The 19,609-nt window shown below is 42.2% G+C and overlaps 6 protein-coding genes across 6 annotated transcripts; 1 reads left to right on the top strand and 5 right to left on the bottom strand.

Annotated features, from left to right (window-relative positions):
- Positions 1-1,716: 1,716 nt before the first annotated feature.
- On the bottom strand, positions 1,717-3,005 carry EAF01_001311 (uncharacterized protein; the record flags this gene model as incomplete). Its single annotated transcript, XM_038909561.1, has 4 exons — positions 1,717-1,849; positions 1,979-2,332; positions 2,422-2,633; positions 2,745-3,005. 4 exons carry the CDS (start codon positions 3,003-3,005, stop codon positions 1,717-1,719), a joined length of 960 nt encoding a protein of 319 aa, XP_038774373.1.
- A 3,856-nt stretch (positions 3,006-6,861) lies between these two features.
- On the bottom strand, positions 6,862-7,914 carry EAF01_001312 (uncharacterized protein; the record flags this gene model as incomplete). The annotated part of the gene is made up of 2 exons (XM_038909562.1): positions 6,862-7,456; positions 7,532-7,914. The coding sequence occupies 2 exons, from the start codon at positions 7,912-7,914 to the stop codon at positions 6,862-6,864; spliced, it is 978 nt and encodes a 325-aa protein (XP_038774374.1).
- A 388-nt stretch (positions 7,915-8,302) lies between these two features.
- EAF01_001313 (uncharacterized protein) lies at positions 8,303-8,970 on the top strand (the record flags this gene model as incomplete). The annotated part of the gene is made up of 3 exons (XM_038909563.1): positions 8,303-8,476; positions 8,616-8,756; positions 8,839-8,970. The coding sequence occupies 3 exons, from the start codon at positions 8,303-8,305 to the stop codon at positions 8,968-8,970; spliced, it is 447 nt and encodes a 148-aa protein (XP_038774375.1).
- Positions 8,971-9,294: 324 nt separating this feature from the next.
- EAF01_001314 (uncharacterized protein) lies at positions 9,295-9,863 on the bottom strand (the record flags this gene model as incomplete). Its single annotated transcript, XM_038909564.1, has 2 exons — positions 9,295-9,533; positions 9,659-9,863. 2 exons carry the CDS (start codon positions 9,861-9,863, stop codon positions 9,295-9,297), a joined length of 444 nt encoding a protein of 147 aa, XP_038774376.1.
- A 506-nt stretch (positions 9,864-10,369) lies between these two features.
- On the bottom strand, positions 10,370-16,448 carry EAF01_001315 (uncharacterized protein; the record flags this gene model as incomplete). Its single annotated transcript, XM_038909565.1, is given in 4 exon segments — positions 10,370-12,976; positions 13,022-13,482; positions 13,537-16,258; positions 16,278-16,448. 4 exon segments carry the CDS (start codon positions 16,446-16,448, stop codon positions 10,538-10,540), a joined length of 5,793 nt encoding a protein of 1,930 aa, XP_038774377.1. The 3' UTR covers positions 10,370-10,537.
- Positions 16,449-19,062: 2,614 nt separating this feature from the next.
- EAF01_001316 (uncharacterized protein) lies at positions 19,063-19,476 on the bottom strand (the record flags this gene model as incomplete). Its single annotated transcript, XM_038909566.1, has 1 exon — positions 19,063-19,476. One exon carries the CDS (start codon positions 19,474-19,476, stop codon positions 19,063-19,065), a length of 414 nt encoding a protein of 137 aa, XP_038774378.1.
- Positions 19,477-19,609: the final 133 nt, after the last annotated feature.

Raw genomic sequence — 19,609 nt, forward strand, 5'->3', positions numbered from 1 at the left:
GAGTATAGGGAATGTGTTGTGTTATATAGTAGGTGTCTGAGTGAGTATCCCCTAGACTATCAACTGAAGGCGCTTTCGCTTAACAAGGACTTATTAATCAACTAGATCATTAGAATTATTGAAATTTAATTAAATATTCATATTCAATCTTTAATTTAAAACTCATTTTATAATATTTTTATTTCAAAATTTTAAATATAATAATATCTATTAATTTTTAATCTTTCTTATTTTTATGGTTTTAAGAAAATCAAGATTTAGAATTAAAATTTTATTTTATAAATAGAATAACTGAAAATGTATTAGTCCTTAATCTAATTAATCAGACTTCTTTATATAGAGTATATTATACGAACCATCCGGACGTCATGAGTTAACAGTCTAAGGGATAGTATGATATGGTATTTGTTTAACATTTAGAGGGAGACCTCTCGAGGAGTATGAAGACAAGCTATATTTAGGAATTATAATAGAATCCTATAAATAAGATAAAAAACTTCAAATTCTAAGAAAAACCTTATAAACAAGCTTGAGTTCCTGATCCTATAATATTGTAATTCTTTTATATATTCTAGATAGCTATTTCTAGCTCTTATACTATAAAGCTAACTGATTATTTTGTTTCCTATACAATTAAACCTTTTAAAGTATCCTTCCTTTATTGATTGAGATATTCTATTATTCTTCAATTATAAATAATGATTTTAGATAATCTGAATCTTTTCAGATAAGTCTTATTTACAATATTCTAAATATTGATATATATAAATAAATTTCGAAAATTTGAAAACCCCTATTTCCTAATAAATCTTTTTATTCTAATATTACTTCTCTCTATTTTATAATAAATCTTATATATCTAGAAGGAATAAATATCTTGATATATTAGGATATTGAGATATCGATAAAAGTGATTTATAAAGTTAGAAAATTTCGAAAATGAGGTAGATATAAGTGGATTATACAGTTTGAAGTAGATAAAGATTAATAAATTCAATTTTGGCTTTTTAAATTCTAATAAAGGAATTGAAGGTTCGTAGAGGGCATTGTATACAGGTGTTGAGTCTTTCGCCCTCCGTATCTAAGTGGGTAGATGTTGTGGTTTATTGATCTCTCGACGTTGATATTAATCAGGATTGTTAAAAAGAAATTGGTATTATACTGACCTTTTTCATATTAAGCTGGATTTAAGTTAGAATAGCAATGATGTTTGAAGAAATAAATGACTGGTTTGTTGTTTGAAATTGGGGGTATGGTAGAAAATGTTCGATGTATTAGAATATCTTACCTGCCGGAACAATATCCCAGTGTCATATGCATCCTATGAATGCACACTCACCTCTTTTTCCATCATAAATCATCAGCTTCTATCTTTTGATATAAAAAGCACATGAAACCCTCATCCCCAATGTTAATATCATAGCAAATATACTCCAGTACATTGGTTCATGATAGGCCAATAGAAATAGAAATATAGAAGTAGAATCACAATCGTCCATCAAGTATATTTACTTGTAAATACACCAAAAAAATCCCTATATACAACGAAGTATGTATGTATGTACAAAGAATCTCCAATCAAGCCATAAAAGTATATACAAAATTCTGCTATCCCCCCCTTTTTCGGATGTCTTCAGCCAGTGACGACTATTCGATTCTCAATTTGAATATGAGGGTAATCATATAGTACAAGAACGAGAGGAAAGGAGAGACAATCTAGACAGAAGGCCATCCGTTAGTAAAAGTAAGATAGTTATATCCGAACAAATAATTCGCATCTGCGATGCCGATTGTTGGATTCGCGTAGTGGTAGTAGAGGAGTGGTCCGGAGGATGAGAGATAGACACCCCTAGTAATTATTAGTATGCGTATGTGTAATTGTAAATATCAAGCTGCTAAAACGTTTCCCGGATAGAAAACACTCATTGAGATGATATTCCGAACCAGAAAAAGACACCCCAAAATATAAAAAACTTACTGTCCACCTGGTCCATAGACATTCCCATGACTAGCCAACAAAGTTGTTCCTCCACCAGCCGACAAAGCCTTCCCACTCTGATCCACAAAATTTCCTGTCGCAGTCTTGCTTCTTCCCATGATGATTTTATATTCTGCGCCTTGAGCAGGTTTCGAGGTATCGTAGCCGCAGCAAATTCCAGATGAGATGAGGAGGTAGTAGTATCCGGAATAATAGAACATGTAGGAACCTTCTTCGGAATGGGTGCCGCTGGAATTATAGGCGAGGTTGTAAGAGGCGGAACTGCCGACTTTGGTGGGGGTGGAGGCCATGGCTACTTGGTAGATGTCGTCCCAGAAGGAACCGAAGTTGAGACTGTGAGTAGGGGTTAGTTTGTGTGGGAGTTGGGGGTTGAGAGGGGAAATTGAAAGATGTAAGATATGAGAGAGGAAGGGGGGACAAACTAATAGGTACTGCCGACCAAGATGAGATTAGGATCAATAGCATTGTAAAGTTTGCCGGATGACGATGAAATATCAGTAGCACCATGGTCAGTCCATGATCCTACTTCCATGGTGGTGGAGGTTGCAACTCCGATTGCTGAATTTTGAGTGCCGAAACTTGAAACCGCATAGTACATGTAGTAAGTTGATCCGACGAGATGAACATCAGGTGCCTATATTATCATTAGCATGTCACTTCACATCTTTGTATCCATTCGTCAACTCTATGATAAATGGACCGAGAGAACATAATGACTTTAAGAAGTTAAAGAAAAGAAACATACCCAAAGATCACTATTTCCAGTCAAATCAATACTACTTTTACTCAAAGCATCACCAACATAAGTCCAAGGACCAGCCAATGCAGTAGCTTTCCAAATCCCAATACCATTTCCAGTATTGAACTTAAACCAAGTTCCATCACTTGAACGTTGGATCAAAGCAGGATCATGAGCATAGCAATTACCAGAACAAGCACCTGGATTGGCATATGCAGCAACGAGACTGAGAAGCCCTAAAATCGGGAGGAGGATCCGAGGAAACATGATGAGATGGGATGATAATGAGGAGATGAGATAGGATGAAACAGATTATGAGGAGGATCTGGAGCTTATATGTAGTACAGATATACTGAGGTACTTCTTGTCTCGTGCTTCTTCCCTATTCTGCTTAGCTGCTTGCCTACATGTCAGATAGACTACTCTGCCGAGAAATTGCTACTAGAGGTTCATCTCTATGCACTTCATATGGAACCAATCAATAGCCGTCCCATTTCTAGGCAATCCCATCTATTAGTTTCCTTGTCAGGATAATAGCCCAATAATACACAAAGTAAGATCTCTAAATCCATACATTCACACAGTAGGCGCATCTTTTTTCCATTCATTGGTATCAATATTATGTCAACCAACTGTCCGAACCTGACCATTCCAAGCTTCTGACTGGTGTGTCCGATATGCATCTTGAAAATCGATTTGTATCAGAATATATCCCCCAGTGCTGATCCACCTGGCACGAGGTCCTAGTGACCTCACCTTACTCTGTGCTTGATAACTTTAATTCGAAACTGACCCCAGATATCAAGAGAGTGAAAAGCGCACCAATCAAGTTCACGAAAACAAGACCCGGAGAAACTTCTCTTGGCATGTCGAAAGCCGACATGTATAGATGAAAATTCATCTTGGCATCGATGTATTTCTTCCTCTGCCGTACTCTTGGTGCGTTTCCAATCCCTTGCCGTGAAAGTAGTCGCATAAATCTCATCATTCCTGCATCTTGCGGGGTTCACGTGGTATATTCTCCTTTAGCCGACCACTTGCGATTCAACATCAAACTATCTAGCGCTTGCTATTATGTTATCAATCTCATCCCGACTGATCCGTTACAAAGTTTCGCCTCAAGACAATTGGTGGATTCCATGATTCCATCTCACAGTATCACGTTGTCCCATCATTTCCCCAAACGGAACATGGAGAAACGAACCCTGTTGCTTGTAGCGAGTTTTCAACTAGGTACGCAAGTGGTCAGGTCACTTTGTGATATCGATTGGGCCCTGTAAATGCCGATGAGGTGGTATGGTGGACCTGAACAACCCCGGGAAAACGCTATGTACCCCACAACAAGGAACTTGCAATTTCTGATGCATGGAAAATTGTCCGAATGAGGGTTGCCAATACAATAACACGTGAATTGTCTCCGAAACTTCGAGGTAGGTAAACAAAAACCGTTGGAATCCATCTCCTGAATTTCGTAAAGCTCGATACGATTTGCGGATTATCTTTTCGGGTATAGATTCGTATTGATCACTCGGGGAATAGGAAATTTTGTATTGGTCCACTTACGTTTATTTGTTTGTCGACTAGGTACCGGTGCTCCACTGTCTAGTCTCCCACACACATTTCTTCTTTTATATTCGGACAATTGCGAACGTGGTAAGCTTACAGGAACACGAGGGGAAATGCAAAAATGGGGTGCGGTCTCATTGGAGCGAAAGCATGCTTCCGTTCCTGCAACGTTCGAGTAAGTGGCGCATGGACTCTCCTTGGCTGTAGGTGATGTCTGGCTCCGCTTGACTAACGAATCACCATTCATCGGATCGTAAATACACACTAACTGCCATGGCGGCCCGGCCCTGAGTTAGAGTTATAGGTAGATTTTATGTGATGTTTGGAATAGACTAGTAAGCTACAGAAATATCACAGAAGAAAGTTTGGAATTGGAAGCGCACGAATGAAAGGAAGGGTCTGGAATCAAAATTCTGGTAAGTATTTTGAATTCTCATGCAGGTACACTGGTGACTGAATCATACTATTTTCCTGTTCTGTATGATAGAACTCAGATGCCTGAATTGGAGTTGGGTATCTGTGTAGATATTCGTAAGTCAAGTAAGCTATTTTACGTCATGTCCTCTCTTTCACGTCAAGATTTTGTGATGTCAGTCGTGAGTGTAAGCAGTGATTGTCTTCTTCACTTTGCTGTCAGTCTTCAGGTTATCGAACCCTTTCAAATCCTTCTATATAACTCAAGTCTAGTCTCTATTTCTAATCCACACGACTAGATGGTTCATCCCATATGTAGTCCCGAGAGCCATCATCCATGCATCGCATATCCGACGGATATAGGTATCGATTCATATCAAGATGGATAGATAACAGATGACTAGAACTTTGTTATTTAATATAAAGATACTATGTTTGGAGTCCTGGGATGCTTTTCCTGAATAACATACGATTAATTATCTTTTTAGCTTTCTTGAAACCGTCTCGATGAGATACCATGCTTCAATTTCACTTCGGACTTGACCTCTATGGTGACAAGATAAACAAATGATTAATCGGTCTATATAACAGGTTTATTACACCGCAGACGAAAGTATTAATCTACATGCTGCATTGTTTTTATATCCTTGTGGCTAACTTCTCCTTCACTCTTCTCTGGATATTCCTTCTCTCTCGAGAACCGGATCGATATGTATCATGTGATGAAAGGCCCTGGAGTACCTTCACTCGCAGCGATATCCTAGCCAAAACCTAATCCATCAGCGATACTATCCTCGTTTATCTTTAGAGCTCTACTGTCTATTGTCTACTCTTTATCTCTGTATCGACCCCCCAACACTCACACACGTCTCAAAACCTCATCTATCATCTACTGTTCAACATCACTTATTCAACATCGCCAAGCCAAAACCAACATAACTTAATCAGAGCTCCCATCAACAAAGTTCCCGCTGTCCTCAACTGAAGAGGTAAAACTACATCAATCTGAACTTTCAATTCAAGCTATATCACATTCATCCCTAAGCCGCTACTTCTTCACTGGAACCACATATATGAAATGGAGCTTAAGTATGAACTAATGTGACTATTTGATTCATTATCAAGTTAGGAACTTACGCGAGAGTTACAGAACGAGAGATAAGTATGTTCTCTTTCTTCTTCTTCCTTCTTTCTTTCTTCCTGCTTTCTTATTACGCCCATATTCGTGTCTCCTTACATCATCTTCCATCTCGTCCCCTCCGCCAATATTCTTCGGTTTCTCTCTCCCTTCTCTGAGATATCGGCTCCATTCCCTTCCCCTTCTTCCTCGCCACATAATTTCACTAACCCACTCTTCCCTCCACGATTACTTCACCCCTTTCCATCAACAAAATTCAACTCTGTAATATCTTTACCCTAACTCCAACCCACCACCAAGTATATGTACACATCCATGTACATACGACACAACCCATCATACCACGACTTAAGCGATGAAATTCATGACTCATGAATGATACAAATCCCAGTCCTGAGACACTCTGGGCTTTGAAACTACGTTTGCTGGAGCTGGTGCTGTGTCCTCCGGACCAGAAGAGTTATAGAATGAAAGCAAATTAACTGATACGGATTTAGAGAACGAAAAAAGAAAAAAAGTTAACCGAGCGAACCAGATGGAGTGGTAGAAACAGAAACGTAATTTGTCGTATAAAGATGATGTAAAATCCGATTGCTGAGACAATGTTCACCCAGCTAACAAACTATCCAAAAGGGGTTATGGACAAGAAAGTCTCTCTAGGTCAGAATTGATGCTCAACCCAGAGAGAAAAGAGTAATCAGAAAGGACGCGTGCCATCGAATCTAATCTCAATGTACAGATATATTGGAACAATGTAATATGCAATTATATCCGTAGCAGGTATGCCTTCATTTTCCTGATATTTTCAATTTGGAACCGAGACGCCTCAGATGCAATGAGCTTCCAGTTCGCATTCATATCTCGTGATGATGTTCAATCTCATCCGTCTTCCCCCCCTTTTCCGGCTGGTTTCAACTTCATCCCAGCCTTACTGGTTACCGTGACTCCTCTGATGGATATCAAATTTGATTCCTCACAGATTTCAGTCCATAATCAATGAACCCCTCATCTCCCCTTGAAGACAGGCTTCCTCTTCTCTTTAAAAGCAGCCAACGCCTCATCTCTATCTTCTGTCCCCACGACCCTTCCATACATATCATTTTCAACATCTTCCCTCGCCCACCCCACAGCTTTCAACGCACTCCTTATTGCCACGGGACCTCCCTCACAAATCGTCCCCGCCAAATGTACCGCCTCTCTCAAAACCGCTTCCTTAGCCCTCTTCATCATATCTCCCTTCTCTTTTCCTTCTCCCTCCCCTTCCCCTTCATTCTCCTTAACCTCAACCAATCGATCCGCAATTCCTAGAAAATACGCTTCCGGACCACTCACTCTCCTCCCAGTCAATATCATATCTCGTGCTCTTCCTATTCCTATCAAAGCTGGAAGTCGGTGTGTTCCTCCCGCGCCGGGTATTATACCAAGTCTCGTTTCTGGCAATCCAACGACGGCTGTGGAAGCAAGAACACGCATATGTGTACAAAGCGCCAATTCGAGACCGCCACCAAGAGCAACCGAAGAAATCGCCGAGATGGTTGGAATCGGAAGGGCAGAAAGTTTTGTAAATGTAGAGCGGAGATTTTGGAGGAATGTTTGAGTCCTGTCGATGTTTATTTATGGTTAGTCTTCATCTTTTCTTGGAATTCAATCACCAAAGAAACGAACGAGAACATACATCTCAGGCGTAAAAGTAGCCCTCTCTTTCAAATCTGCCCCCGCACAAAATACCCCGTCAACCTCACTAGTAATGATCAAAGCTCTCGTTGGTCCATCTTCTCCCTGCGGTCTAACCTTCCTTATCTCATTTCCCTCCGCATCATATTCCGCTGCAATATCATCTACATGCGCGCGCAGTTCTTGCAGTAATTGAATACTAATAGCGTTACGAGCTTCGGGACGACATAATGATAGAACACGGATGGTACCGTTGGAATGCGGGGTTGGTATCTGGAAGGAGGAGATGAATTGCGGTCGACCTGATTTGGCAGTGGAGTAAAATCGAGGGGTGATAAGTTGTGGGAGCGTGGATTTGAGGGACACACGGAGGAATGGTCGCATTTTTAAGATTGTGGATTGAGGATTGAGGATTGAGGAAGTTGAAGAGATGATATCGATTTCAATATAATGCGGAGAGAACCTCGGGAAGCATTGTGTGTTGCGGATATCAGCGGGTACGAGCGGATGGATCCGTGAAGCTATCATATAGGGAAGGTACACCTAAAATATAACGATGCCACCACTATTGAATCGCTAATCAAGTCTACTAGTAAGACCAATCCAGAACCAAGATTAATAATCTTCAGCCCCGAATCTTACTGTATCAAAAGCATAACTTAGATACCTACATACATATATTTTGCATATAAACTCGACATCCAATATCTAATACGTGAAATCCTATTGATTTTCCCTCCTTGAAGTAAGAATTCTCAACTATCATCCAAACATGTCCGATCCAAACCCTTCAAACGGCGCAACGGTCGCCTCACTCCCACCCGCAGCCATAGCTTTAGCAACCAGAATGTACGACGCAGCTCGAAATGGGGATATGGAGATTTTCCAACAAGCTTTACCTCGAGGACTACCGGCTAATATGACAAATGAGAAGGGCGATAGTCTGGTGAGTCTTAAGTTTTGATCCAATCTACGACGCCCGAGTCTTGTTTACCCCTCATCACGTGCCGTCCCTCCTTTCACATGATTCAAGTTTCGATGCTACAACTTTTGATTCCATGGTCGCTCTCTGACAAGGGAAATAGATAATGTTAGCTGCCTACCACGGTCACGCATCACTGGTTCGACTTCTTCTTCAGCATGGTGCGAATCCCAATTCGTTAAATGATCGAGGACAATCTCCATTAGCAGGTGCCGTCTTTAAGGGAGAATCTGAAGTTATCGAGGTATGCAGATCCCTTTTATTTTCTTGTCAAACTTTCTCGAATCTCTGGATTGGTGTTTCTTTCCGATTCTGATAATCATTAGGCATTACTCGAAGGCAACGCAGATCCAGAACATGGTTCTCCAAGCGCAATGAGAGCCGTAGAGTTATTCAAGCAAGAAGAGCAATGGTTGAAGAAGTTTGAGGAGGCGCCTGGCAGAGGAAAGGCTATTTAGAGAATGTAAATAGGGTACGGAGTTTAGGTTCGAGCCATATTCGGGTCTCGAGGGGTGTTAGGTCTTCTAGGATATGTCAACTATTTACGAGTGAATCTCCAGTACGTTTCCGTACTATCATAATATTAATTGCAACGAATATTTTGCGAATCATTTTGATTTCCTATTCTTAAAAAAGAGATAACCATACTATGAACAATCCGACAAAACAAAACGAATACGATGTAAAACCCAAAACATCATCGTCACCCGATCACCGCTTCCCATCTTCCCATCTTTCTCCTTCTCCACCCCTTTCTCCTTCTCTATTCATCACACCCCCCACTAATTAGGCACAACATCCAACCCAAACCCCTCCACCGGCAACGCCGTACTACACTGTCCCCAAACCTGCACACTAACCGGACTAACCGTTAACGGTCCACACGTATTCTGCGTCTGAGTAAAACTTCCCGAATACCCCGTGATCGCACAATATCCCGTTCCTTCCGCGACTATCTTTGCGATCTTGAGGGGATTATCAATAACATAGTTATTTCCATCCACGGCAAAAGTTTGTTGAACTAGAGAGGGGAGGTTAGTTGGTTGTTTGGGCGGGGGTTGAGGAGGGGGCTAGTAAGGCGAGGGAGATGAAAGGGGAGAGTGAGGGTAAGGGGAGAAGGGGAAGAGAAGAACACAAAATACATACAAAACTCCCCATTCCTCGCATAAAAAGTAAGAACTACATCTCCCACGCTCGGATAATCATTTCGTGCTACATGCACAGTACCGGTAGTAGTATTCAATCCCCTCCTCAACTGAAAAGCATCGTCCTCAGTAAAGCGATCAATCGGCACCGCAATGACACCAGAAACCATCAACGCCACGAAAATAGTAAGAGTTCGTGTATTCATCTTCTCACTTAAATCCACAATTGCGTAAAGATAGGAAATATTATTGAGGGAGAAAAATTAAGAAATCGATAGTTCAATCTATTTTATAAACTTGAGAATGTAGTAGATTTTAGATATTCCTTCAACACTAGGTATCTACTCAAGTTATATATCCCCTCTATACCTACCTTCCAAGACTTTCATACCCCGTATTGAAGCGGTCTCTTTACCAATATACATCATGAATCAATAAAGGAAATTTTTGCAATCCAAAGATTGAAAAGGTCGCCTGTGGTCCTTATGAGGTCTTGTTGCTGAAAGAAGAATCTTGAATCATGCAATAGCAAATGTGATGTAAGCGGCAACGAGGGGGACCTTTAAAAGACCTCGCGACGGGTTACTCTGTGGGTTGCTGAAATTTTTATCGATGTTGGAATTTCAGATTGAGCAATTGGATAAAGAATAACAAGAATGCAAAGCGAAAATAAACAGTGAAAACAAACTGATTTCTTGTCTTCGTATCTGTTATACTAGGTATCTAAAACCACAAACTAGTATTTGTGCACTCCTATCTATGAAGCACACCTGCAATGCGGCCAAACTTTTGACTTTATCTTTCAACACCATGTTAAGCCAGTCCCATTCATCATAAAACATTAATTTATTCGACTATGCTCACGGCAACTCGAGATCATCTACTCCATCTCACCAACCCATACCCTTGCTCTCAACCTCTGCACCACCTCCTTTCTTATCCACCTCATCTCCCTTCCCTCCTCCATAGCTTTATCCGCCCACTCAAATAACAACCTTAATCCTAATAATCTATCTTTATTCCCGCTATCTAACGTCGCATGTTCAAGGATCAATCTAGAATCCACAGATGTTTGTTCTGCGCCTGCATGGATATCTCTTGGTCCGCCATGATCGGGCGGCAATACCAACGCCCTTTCTGCTTTCGTAAGGGTCGAGAAAGCTGGGAGTTCAAAAAGCCACTGAAGCGATTGATTGACTGTTTGATCGGCTTCGTCTAGAGCTTGAAGAGTAGCTTTGAATGCATTGGTGCTAGCGTCATGAGCTGGGCGTTTGCGAACGTATAAAACCTGAGTCGATTTGAATGCTTCCACATGGGCTTTATTGCTCTCCAAATCCAAAACGACATTCCAGTATTCAGGGCTGCATGTTCGAACCGTTTTGATTTGGTTGATTTCCGGGATAAGACAAGGTGTATGGCGCTCCTCTTCTTTCCCATCACGAAGTGTAATTTGAAGAGGTATGGGAACAGGTTGATCGGTATCAATGTCTTTTGTAATGAGACATCTAGGTTCCGCAGCTAGAACCCAGAAATGACGAAAAGCTTGTAAGTGAGATTTATTATCCTGGACAGTTGATGGAAATATCGGATAGAATGCCACAAGCAGTGCGGCAATTGCTTTATCTGAAGTTCCGAAAGTGAAAGTACCACCACCCAAGAATAATGCACCAATAGCTAGATGAGCTGCAAGATGACTACCATATGGTGTCTCACTATCATCACGGCCGTGCATTGAACGAAGTCTACGGAATACAGCAATGTCTCCGGTGCCCGCCATGACAGTAGCTAGGCCAAGGGCCACCAAATCTTGACAATTGCGAACAGTATTTCTCGCCAACTTCTTATCGAATGAGTCTGCTTCGATTTGACATATTCGTCTAAATTCGTCTAAATAATGTAACAGTATATCTCTCACAGTCAAATTTGCCGAACCGGCAAACCTTAAAGCAATGCTGAAACAGAGTCCAGTCAGTATATCGTAAAATGGAAGGTCTGCGGATGTCAAGGTTCTGATCCATTGTAGCGAACTTCGACTCTTGTAAGGAGCAGGTAAGCTCTTCTTGATCCATTTGTGTGAAGGCTCTATCTTACTCCACATTATCAAGTGCCGTGCAAGTGTTCGAAGTAGGAAAGCGTCTGGTCGAACGTAGTCGAATTGGAGAACAGAATCTGGTACGTCTACCTTGCGAGCCAGCACCTGATTCTCCGATTTCATATAAATAAGAGCAACAGAAATAATTGCCGCAGCCGTGGACTTGTCCAGAATGTGTACCAGGTCAACTTTCTTGCTTCCGGCAGCCAATGCAATGAGTCTCTCTGTGAGTCGCATATCGTGAAGGCCTTTCAAATCAGAGCCCTTGCCGAGATTGATAAATCCAAGGGCAAACCCTGCAGCAAGTCGATAGCCTTCGTTCCTTAAAGGCTCCTCATCAACCTCTTGATCAATATGCTCCATTTCAGATACCATAATCTCACTCATCCGACGATGTTGGGTGTTACAATATAACAAGCCAATACCCATAATGCCAGTAGTCTGTGTAAGTGGAGAAAGGTTCAACTCGGCTGCTCCAGGAGGGAGCATTCTTGTCACATGGACTGATAGTAGCCGTGTAATCAATGAATCCATAGTCCCTATATAGGATGCCGCTAGTCCTAAAAGTAGTCCAATCGATGTCATTGTGTGTTTTGGAGTCAAGTATCTGAAAGCAACCCATTTTGCTACTGATTTAAGATGGCCATTAAGACCGAGTGCTAGTAAGAAGCCAGCATGACGGTTGCTCAGATCTTGTTGTGGCTTGTTGTAAAGAATCCATGAAGTATCAATACCTTTTGCATCTCGAGAGATGTTAAGACCGGCAGATACACCTGCGTGGAAGAATGCCCAACAGACTTTTTCTTCAGTGAATGCGTTCTTATCAACACCTATGGTATTGTTATTTGGTTTCATGACACAGCTTAGATTGAAGCCCCCAATAGCAAATCTTTGAGTTAAAAGAGGGATGCGAGCACTGTAATATAGTAATCCTTTGCCAGATGGTATGGCCAAAGTGCGATACGCTAGCATTTGAGCGTGCTCTTTTTGAGCTTCTAACAATTCTGATTCTGTCCAATCAGGTGAGGATTTGACGCGAGCAATTGTAGATCGGAAAGTGTTTAGAATATTAGAAGCTTCATTAACTCTTCTGTCGTCTTTGAAGATGGCTCGAGTAATAGCTTGACGATCTACTTCGGCGGATCCATCGAACGCTCCAGTTGTTTCAATCTCCGTTGTAGATGCGCAGATAGCATGAACGTCCTGACTTGATTCATGTGAGGGTGGCTACAGATGTTAGCTTTTGTTGATATAATAGAACTCTTGACTCACTAATAGAGAGGGCTGGAAGTTTCGAGCCGTACGGCCGGGCGTTAACAGCATAGTAACATCTTCACGACCAACCAGTGCAAGCAGTTCTCGACTCCATGTTGTTGGAGGTTCACTTTGACATTCGACGATTGCTTCTTGAAGAGGGGCAAGTATAGCCTCTGGCAAAGTCTCAAGAAAAAGGCTATCTACTCCAGAAGTAGACAGTGCTTCTACGAGTTGTACAGGAGACCATCCATCCTGCATGCATGAAAAAAATTGAGCAAGTTGCAGAGTTCTTGGTGTTGAGCTACGCCATCGCTCAAGATCTCTGATACCCCTGGTAGGAATGGCAGATCTAAGTGTCACTATATCTTGAAGTGTTAAGAATGGCATCAGCCTTCGACCAAGGAAACAGTCCTGAATCCAGTTGTAAATTGATGGACAATCAAACGGCTCAGCAATCTGACTTGCGAGAACGAGATCTAAGAAGATGGTGAGCGGTTTCCAACTTTCACACATAGAGTATAGAAGCTTACCAATGTCATAAGGCGCATCTACTAAAGAGGCTTCTTCAGTCTCATAAAAATCTATCCAGCTTTCCCACCTGAGCCATCGGACAATTTGAGTCAGTACTGGTGTTAGAGTAGATACGCCGGTACTAAACGAATCGGCTGTCATCGTGCTAAGCTTTCTCTCCTCGCGCAATAAATGTAGGGCAGCGAGAACATCAATCAGAGCAGCTTGACGAAGCTCAAGAGATTTGTTGGTTGCTGTCGGTAGATAGCCTGAAATCGCTTCCTGGCCCAATTTTGAGTAAAAAAACGTTTGTGCAAGAGTCACATGCCTTTTGGTAAAGGTTTCCTTGTCTTTGGTTTTCGATAGAAGGCCTTCCGTTCCATAGGAAGGAAAGACTCCGGAATCCTCTTGTTCATCCAGGAGCCATTTCCATCCACCACTGTTAAGCCAGGGCGGCATAGGGTTTCCATAAGGAGCCAATTGACTGAGCATAGCCTCATAGCAACTCACATCCACTTGTGCGCCACTGCTAGATCGTAACCATGCTGTGCGTGATTTCCTTGTTGCATGAGCCTTCTTCTGAGGCTGCTTGGCTGCACTAAAGCTAATAACCATTGAGAATAGAACAATGAGTAGAGACGTCCATTCTGCATCTGCAGTTTCAACTGATTCGAGCTCAAGCCATCTCATGGCATTCCACCATGTAACAAGCATTCCTTCGCCTCCACTTGCACCTGGTAGAACTTTAGTGCATACCTCAAGAATTTTAGCCACGTAAGGACTGCGTGGCTCCATGAGTATTTGTAGCTGATGCATTTTGCCTTCATCATCCACCAAATCGACTAGGCCTCGAGGTTTTGGGTTACGCAGCCCCTTTAAAGCACGAGGACCTTGACTCAGAACTCTCTTGAAGCTTCCCTCCCTCTTTTCACGTGGATGTTGGTCATGACTTAAGTTTCGAATGTTGTGTATGACGAAATTTGCAGGGAGAGTCACCTTCATGAGAATACTCCATGGTGCTTGTAAACTTAATTCTCCAAAACCATCATCTGTTTCGGTCAAAACTAGAATCCGAGAAATATCGCCGTCATCGAATTTGCAAGCATCGATCACACCTGGAGCTCTCATAACTTCCTTCAAGTTGACTAATGTTATTTCCTTCTCTGAATTCGGAGAAACCTCATTGTCATTGTAGGTGGCTCTTTTATGAACTTTGGTGTTAAGAGTCATTACGAGAAGCTTTTTCTCGTCTGAATCCAGGATACATATGACTATTGAATTTCCCTGATGATCATCTGCCGCAGACGGTGGTGCAGGTAGTATAAAGATCTTACACTGACTCTTTGCTGGCATATGTTGACTCGAAAAGCGAAGGTTACTATGCTCGGCGGAGACACTACAAACTTTGGTAAGGATGATTTCCTGTCTAAGAGCGTCAAATTCGTCATCATCAAGGCCCATATCATTGAAGCCGCCAAAATCACCCCCAGCACGAAGTTGATCCAGAAGTTCGTCAATTGGTGCTTCAAGAAAACTATTGACGCTCTGGCTCAATTGGCTAGGCTGAGAGAAGGTCTGCCCATTTAGTCCAATGCTCGTTCTGGTATGCTGACTTCCCAAAGAATCGCGAAGTCGACTTGCATTGTGCTGGTGACCAGTTGCCAGCTCGGAGAAAGCATTTCTCTCGTGCGAAGCTGATAGATCTGCTCTTGCTAGCATCGAGCTTACACGTCGGGAGCTTCTCCTGGGCATAATGCCACCTTCATAATCGGGATCAAGCGTAGAGGCAAAATCAATTTTTTTGTCTCTTTTCGCATCTTCAGACCATGCAGGGGTTTTCTTGAATCCAGGAGTGACTCCACCAAAGCTTTCTCGCATCGTCTGCTGACTATTTCCTATGGGTGTTGTAGCTCCTGTTCCACCCGGCATGAATGAGCTTCGTCGGCGCGACGCTGCACCACTAAGAACTCGAGATTTGCCGTTTGGTATTGTTTCTTGTCCAACATAAGTCAGCTTCCACACAGTATACATACTAGTCTCGCGGTTCAGGGTGATGGCTAGTACAAGAGGATTTTCTGAGTCCTTGGCAGAAAATTCGTTCGGTCGAGATACATGAAGAATTTCTTCTGAAGGGTCCAATGTTGATATTTTGCCAGAACTCCTACGTTTTACTCGGCCATCAGACAAGCCTGGCTGAGCAACGACTAGGCCCATTTCTGATAATGGATCAGACAAGGAAAATAATCGTGGCCAGTTTGCATCACTTTGAACAGAAGGAGGCTCCCACAAATCTCCCAAGGTAGACATTTGAGTTGGCATCTGCATAGGAGCACCTAAGTCCGCAGTGGAAAAGGTGGACTGGATTGAGCTTGTCGCAGACCATGGTTGAGGCTGAGATGAGACAAAGGAGTTGGGTGGTACTCGTGGAAACTTTATAGATGCTGCAACATTAGTTTCTGAACGTAGCTTTCGCTGTATAATGAGACCGATAGGTGCTGCAGTGGCAGACTCGACTTCAAATGGCAAATGTATAACATGGCTGGTTCCAGAGAGAAAGTAAACATGTGCCTGCGTCTTCAAGAACACTACAATTGCCTTTTCCTTTGTATTTGAGCCCTTCTGATGTGTCTTTGGTGTTCCATTCTTGGATAGTAGTGGTCCAACGCTGGGAAATGAGGTCAACAATGCCTGTGTAATTGGTTCTTTCTCGAGATCAAAATTGTAGCTTTTTCGAAAAAACCCCTCCCCGAGACCAAATTACACATCTTGGTGTAACTAATAGTTCGTCGTCGACTTCTGAGCCTGTATTATCGTCGCAAACATTATACCAGTCGTAAGAACCACTAGATGCATCTGCAGTCAGGTATCCTTCTTTAATAGCATATTGAAGTCCTGTAGGTTGATGTAGACCTAGAGAAGTGACCAAGGCCATATTTTGGAAATATTGTGAAAAATCATGAACGCATACAACCTGCCATTATTTTCCCAAGTCTCTTCGTCGCACTCTACCTTTATATATCTTAGATTTTTACAATAAATGCCTCTCCTTCATCCTTTGAATACTTTCTAGAGAACGCGTCGTGAATGTAGAAGGCGCGAACAGGAGCAAGGCTGTCATATATCGAAGGTTAAGTTAAGCCAGTGCACGGACCATACGAGGCTACAGCACCAACTCCCTGCAATCAATCTTGAGTTTGGTTGTCTACAGTAAGGTTCAAGACAACAGCGTACCGTATATGATCGCTCACCACTGGGCGAAGATCTATGATGGTGAGAAGGGACTCAACAATATCTGACCGCTTTGGATACTATTACTTTTTCAATTGGCTTTCAATCCATTGGTCGCTTGCCTCCCTGTGGGTGAGACAGTCGGTCTTATCTTACAAATGGAATTGTAGCTCTTGTGAATATCACTGTGTTAGGAAGTACCCATGGCAGCTTGATCACAAGATTTGATGTCGAAAAAGAACTCGAGAAGCTGCTTTGCCCTGAGTTCTTTTGCCTACCTTGTGTGATTACTGGTCAAGCACACACAACGGGAAAATTCCTACACACTACGTTGCGCCCTCTATAAGCCAAGTTATTGCTTATGATACATTCTTTATTTTGATATCGAGTCTATTAGCATTGCTCGAACAAGTGAATATTCAGGTCTTGGGATTGAACTCTTTCGTACTCTTTGTCTTTGCTCTTTCAGCAATGGGTATATCAAAAAGCCCATCGACGAGGTGATTGTTGATTCAAGATCCTTCTTACAGTATCAATGGCCGGGGAAACTCAGAAAATGTAGGTTTATACAAGATAATGGCATTCAACTCAAAATCTCTTCATGTTTTCACCAAGATCTTTCCACTTTCCTATGTTTCTTCTGCCGCACCCGCAAGATTGCGGCAAGTCACCACACTCAACCTTAACCCCGAATACAACATCACCATGCCTTTGCATTAGTATTTCTGTATTGCAAATTGCATCGCCTACGATAGCCCGCATATCTTCAAATTCACTGACATTGCATCGATAAATGAGGGTATATTCACTGATGCATTAATTGTGCATGTTCCTCACTAGTCCGCATCCCTTGTCTCCATGACTTCATATTATTTCGCCAAGCTCAGTACTAGAATAAGTTCTTCCATCAAGCTCAAAGGCACTCTTTTCTTCCTCAACATCCCTCACCTCTCCACCTCCCTGAAGATTATCTCGGGCTATCTATTCCGATATTCCCTCAAAGCAGCTACTGGAAACACAATCACAAGCCATTTTGGCAAAACCTATTCTCACTTCTTTATCGAAATTCAAATGGCCGATTACTTTGCCTTGTGTTAATACACCCTTACTCATTCCTTGTATGATAATTGACTGTACTAGATAACTCCTACAGCACTTAGTTCCCGGGCACGATAGCAACTAAACTTGAATGCATCGACTCTTCCGTGGACTCTACGGTTGAGAATTATATGCCCGATGTCAAAAACTTACTAGAAGTCGAGTGAGTTGGATACTAGTCGCTGATGGTGCGAGTCTGGGAGATAGGAACTTCCACCGGGTCGGGGAAACTTCGAAATGTGAATGGAGAGTAAATACAGCCGATGGAAGACTAATCTGGGGAGATATAGTTCGATGCGTGGAAAGAATCTATAGTTCAAATTTAATCTTTGACCTCGTTCATTATTATATGCTCTTGATGAGAAATCATTTGTGTTTCTATTTCAAACATAATGATCCTCGTTTGATGTGGGAATCCTATGTCTACGCACCGACCAATCGGTAAGACTTCCTCGGCACCGAAGTTTATCAAAACATTATTACGAAGACAATATCATATTTCAAATAAAAGCTAATGTCGAATGCTTAGATCTACCTTCTCATTCTGAATCCGAGTTCCAGCCGTTAACCGTATACCCATAAGCCACACGCCAGTCACTGGATCGTGACGCATCGTTCTTCCTTCTTCATTATCCAGAGATCAAAGCTCAACGACTTCTAATCAACTTCGCCAATTTCTCGAACAACTCCCGTCTCTTCGTAGCAATATCCGAGATGTTACCAGCAGAAGCTAGATCTCCGATGAAAATCATGTCTTTACCACTACATAAACCGGTGTATGCTTTAGCTGTAAATTCGTCGGTGGGTATACCTAGTTTACGACCGTGGGGTCCCACATAGTCGTTGGAGCTCAGCTGTCGTGAGTGTTTGTTCGGATGGGATGGGATGGGCAACAAGGAACCAACGGGCGGGAATGAGATGAGAGGGCCGGAGTAGGAGATGGCACAATGGAGGCAAGATGATGGAGATAGGATAGGAAGGTGATCATGAAACTTACCTTGAACCATGGGGGGGGGATAACTCGATGACCTTTACTGACGTATCCCGAAGGTCATCTCTCAAGCACAGAATGAATGCACTGAGAGCTGCCTTGGAAGCAGAGTAACCTGCTAAAGTTGCGGCTGGTACCAAGCTCGGGTTTGTAGTTGTACTTTTATCTCGTAAGCTGATGGTCATTTTCCAAATTGAGAGCGACATAGAAGTTGTTACAGGGTAACGAACTAAATGAAGCTTGTCTTCTGCTTTTTCTCTAAAGGATACGGAAGATAAACATGAGTCATTACCACGAAGCTGGTAAAATTCACGTGCATCTCATAATTGAATCCTTCGATATCGACACTTCCAGGCTTAGAAAAATCATGTTTGCGTTGATATCCTGCGTTGAGGAAGATGCAATCGATACCAGGAGATATTTCGAATACGTCAGCTGCAAATTGAGAGGCTCTCTCAGTGTCACCGATATCGAAACAGATGGATTCTGCTATATCGCTATGCTTGGCTACAAATTCATCGAGCCGATCCTTGCGACGACTGACGACGGTGATATTCCATTCTTGAACAAGACTTTCAGCCATGGCAAGACCAATTCCAGATGTAGCTCCGATGAGGAGAACGTGCTTATACGCGAATGACATTCTGAGAGGTTGATATAGCTTTAATGGTCTGAAAGGATATGTTAATGATGAATGAAATGTTACGATAGGCAGGTTGAGATATTGAGAAGTGATAATGGACATCCACAAAAACTTTATAGGCTTTACACCGAGG

Source organism: Botrytis porri, assembly GCF_014898465.1.
Source record: "Botrytis porri strain MUCL 3234 chromosome Unknown BPOR_002, whole genome shotgun sequence".
NCBI lineage: Eukaryota > Fungi > Ascomycota > Leotiomycetes > Helotiales > Sclerotiniaceae > Botrytis > Botrytis porri.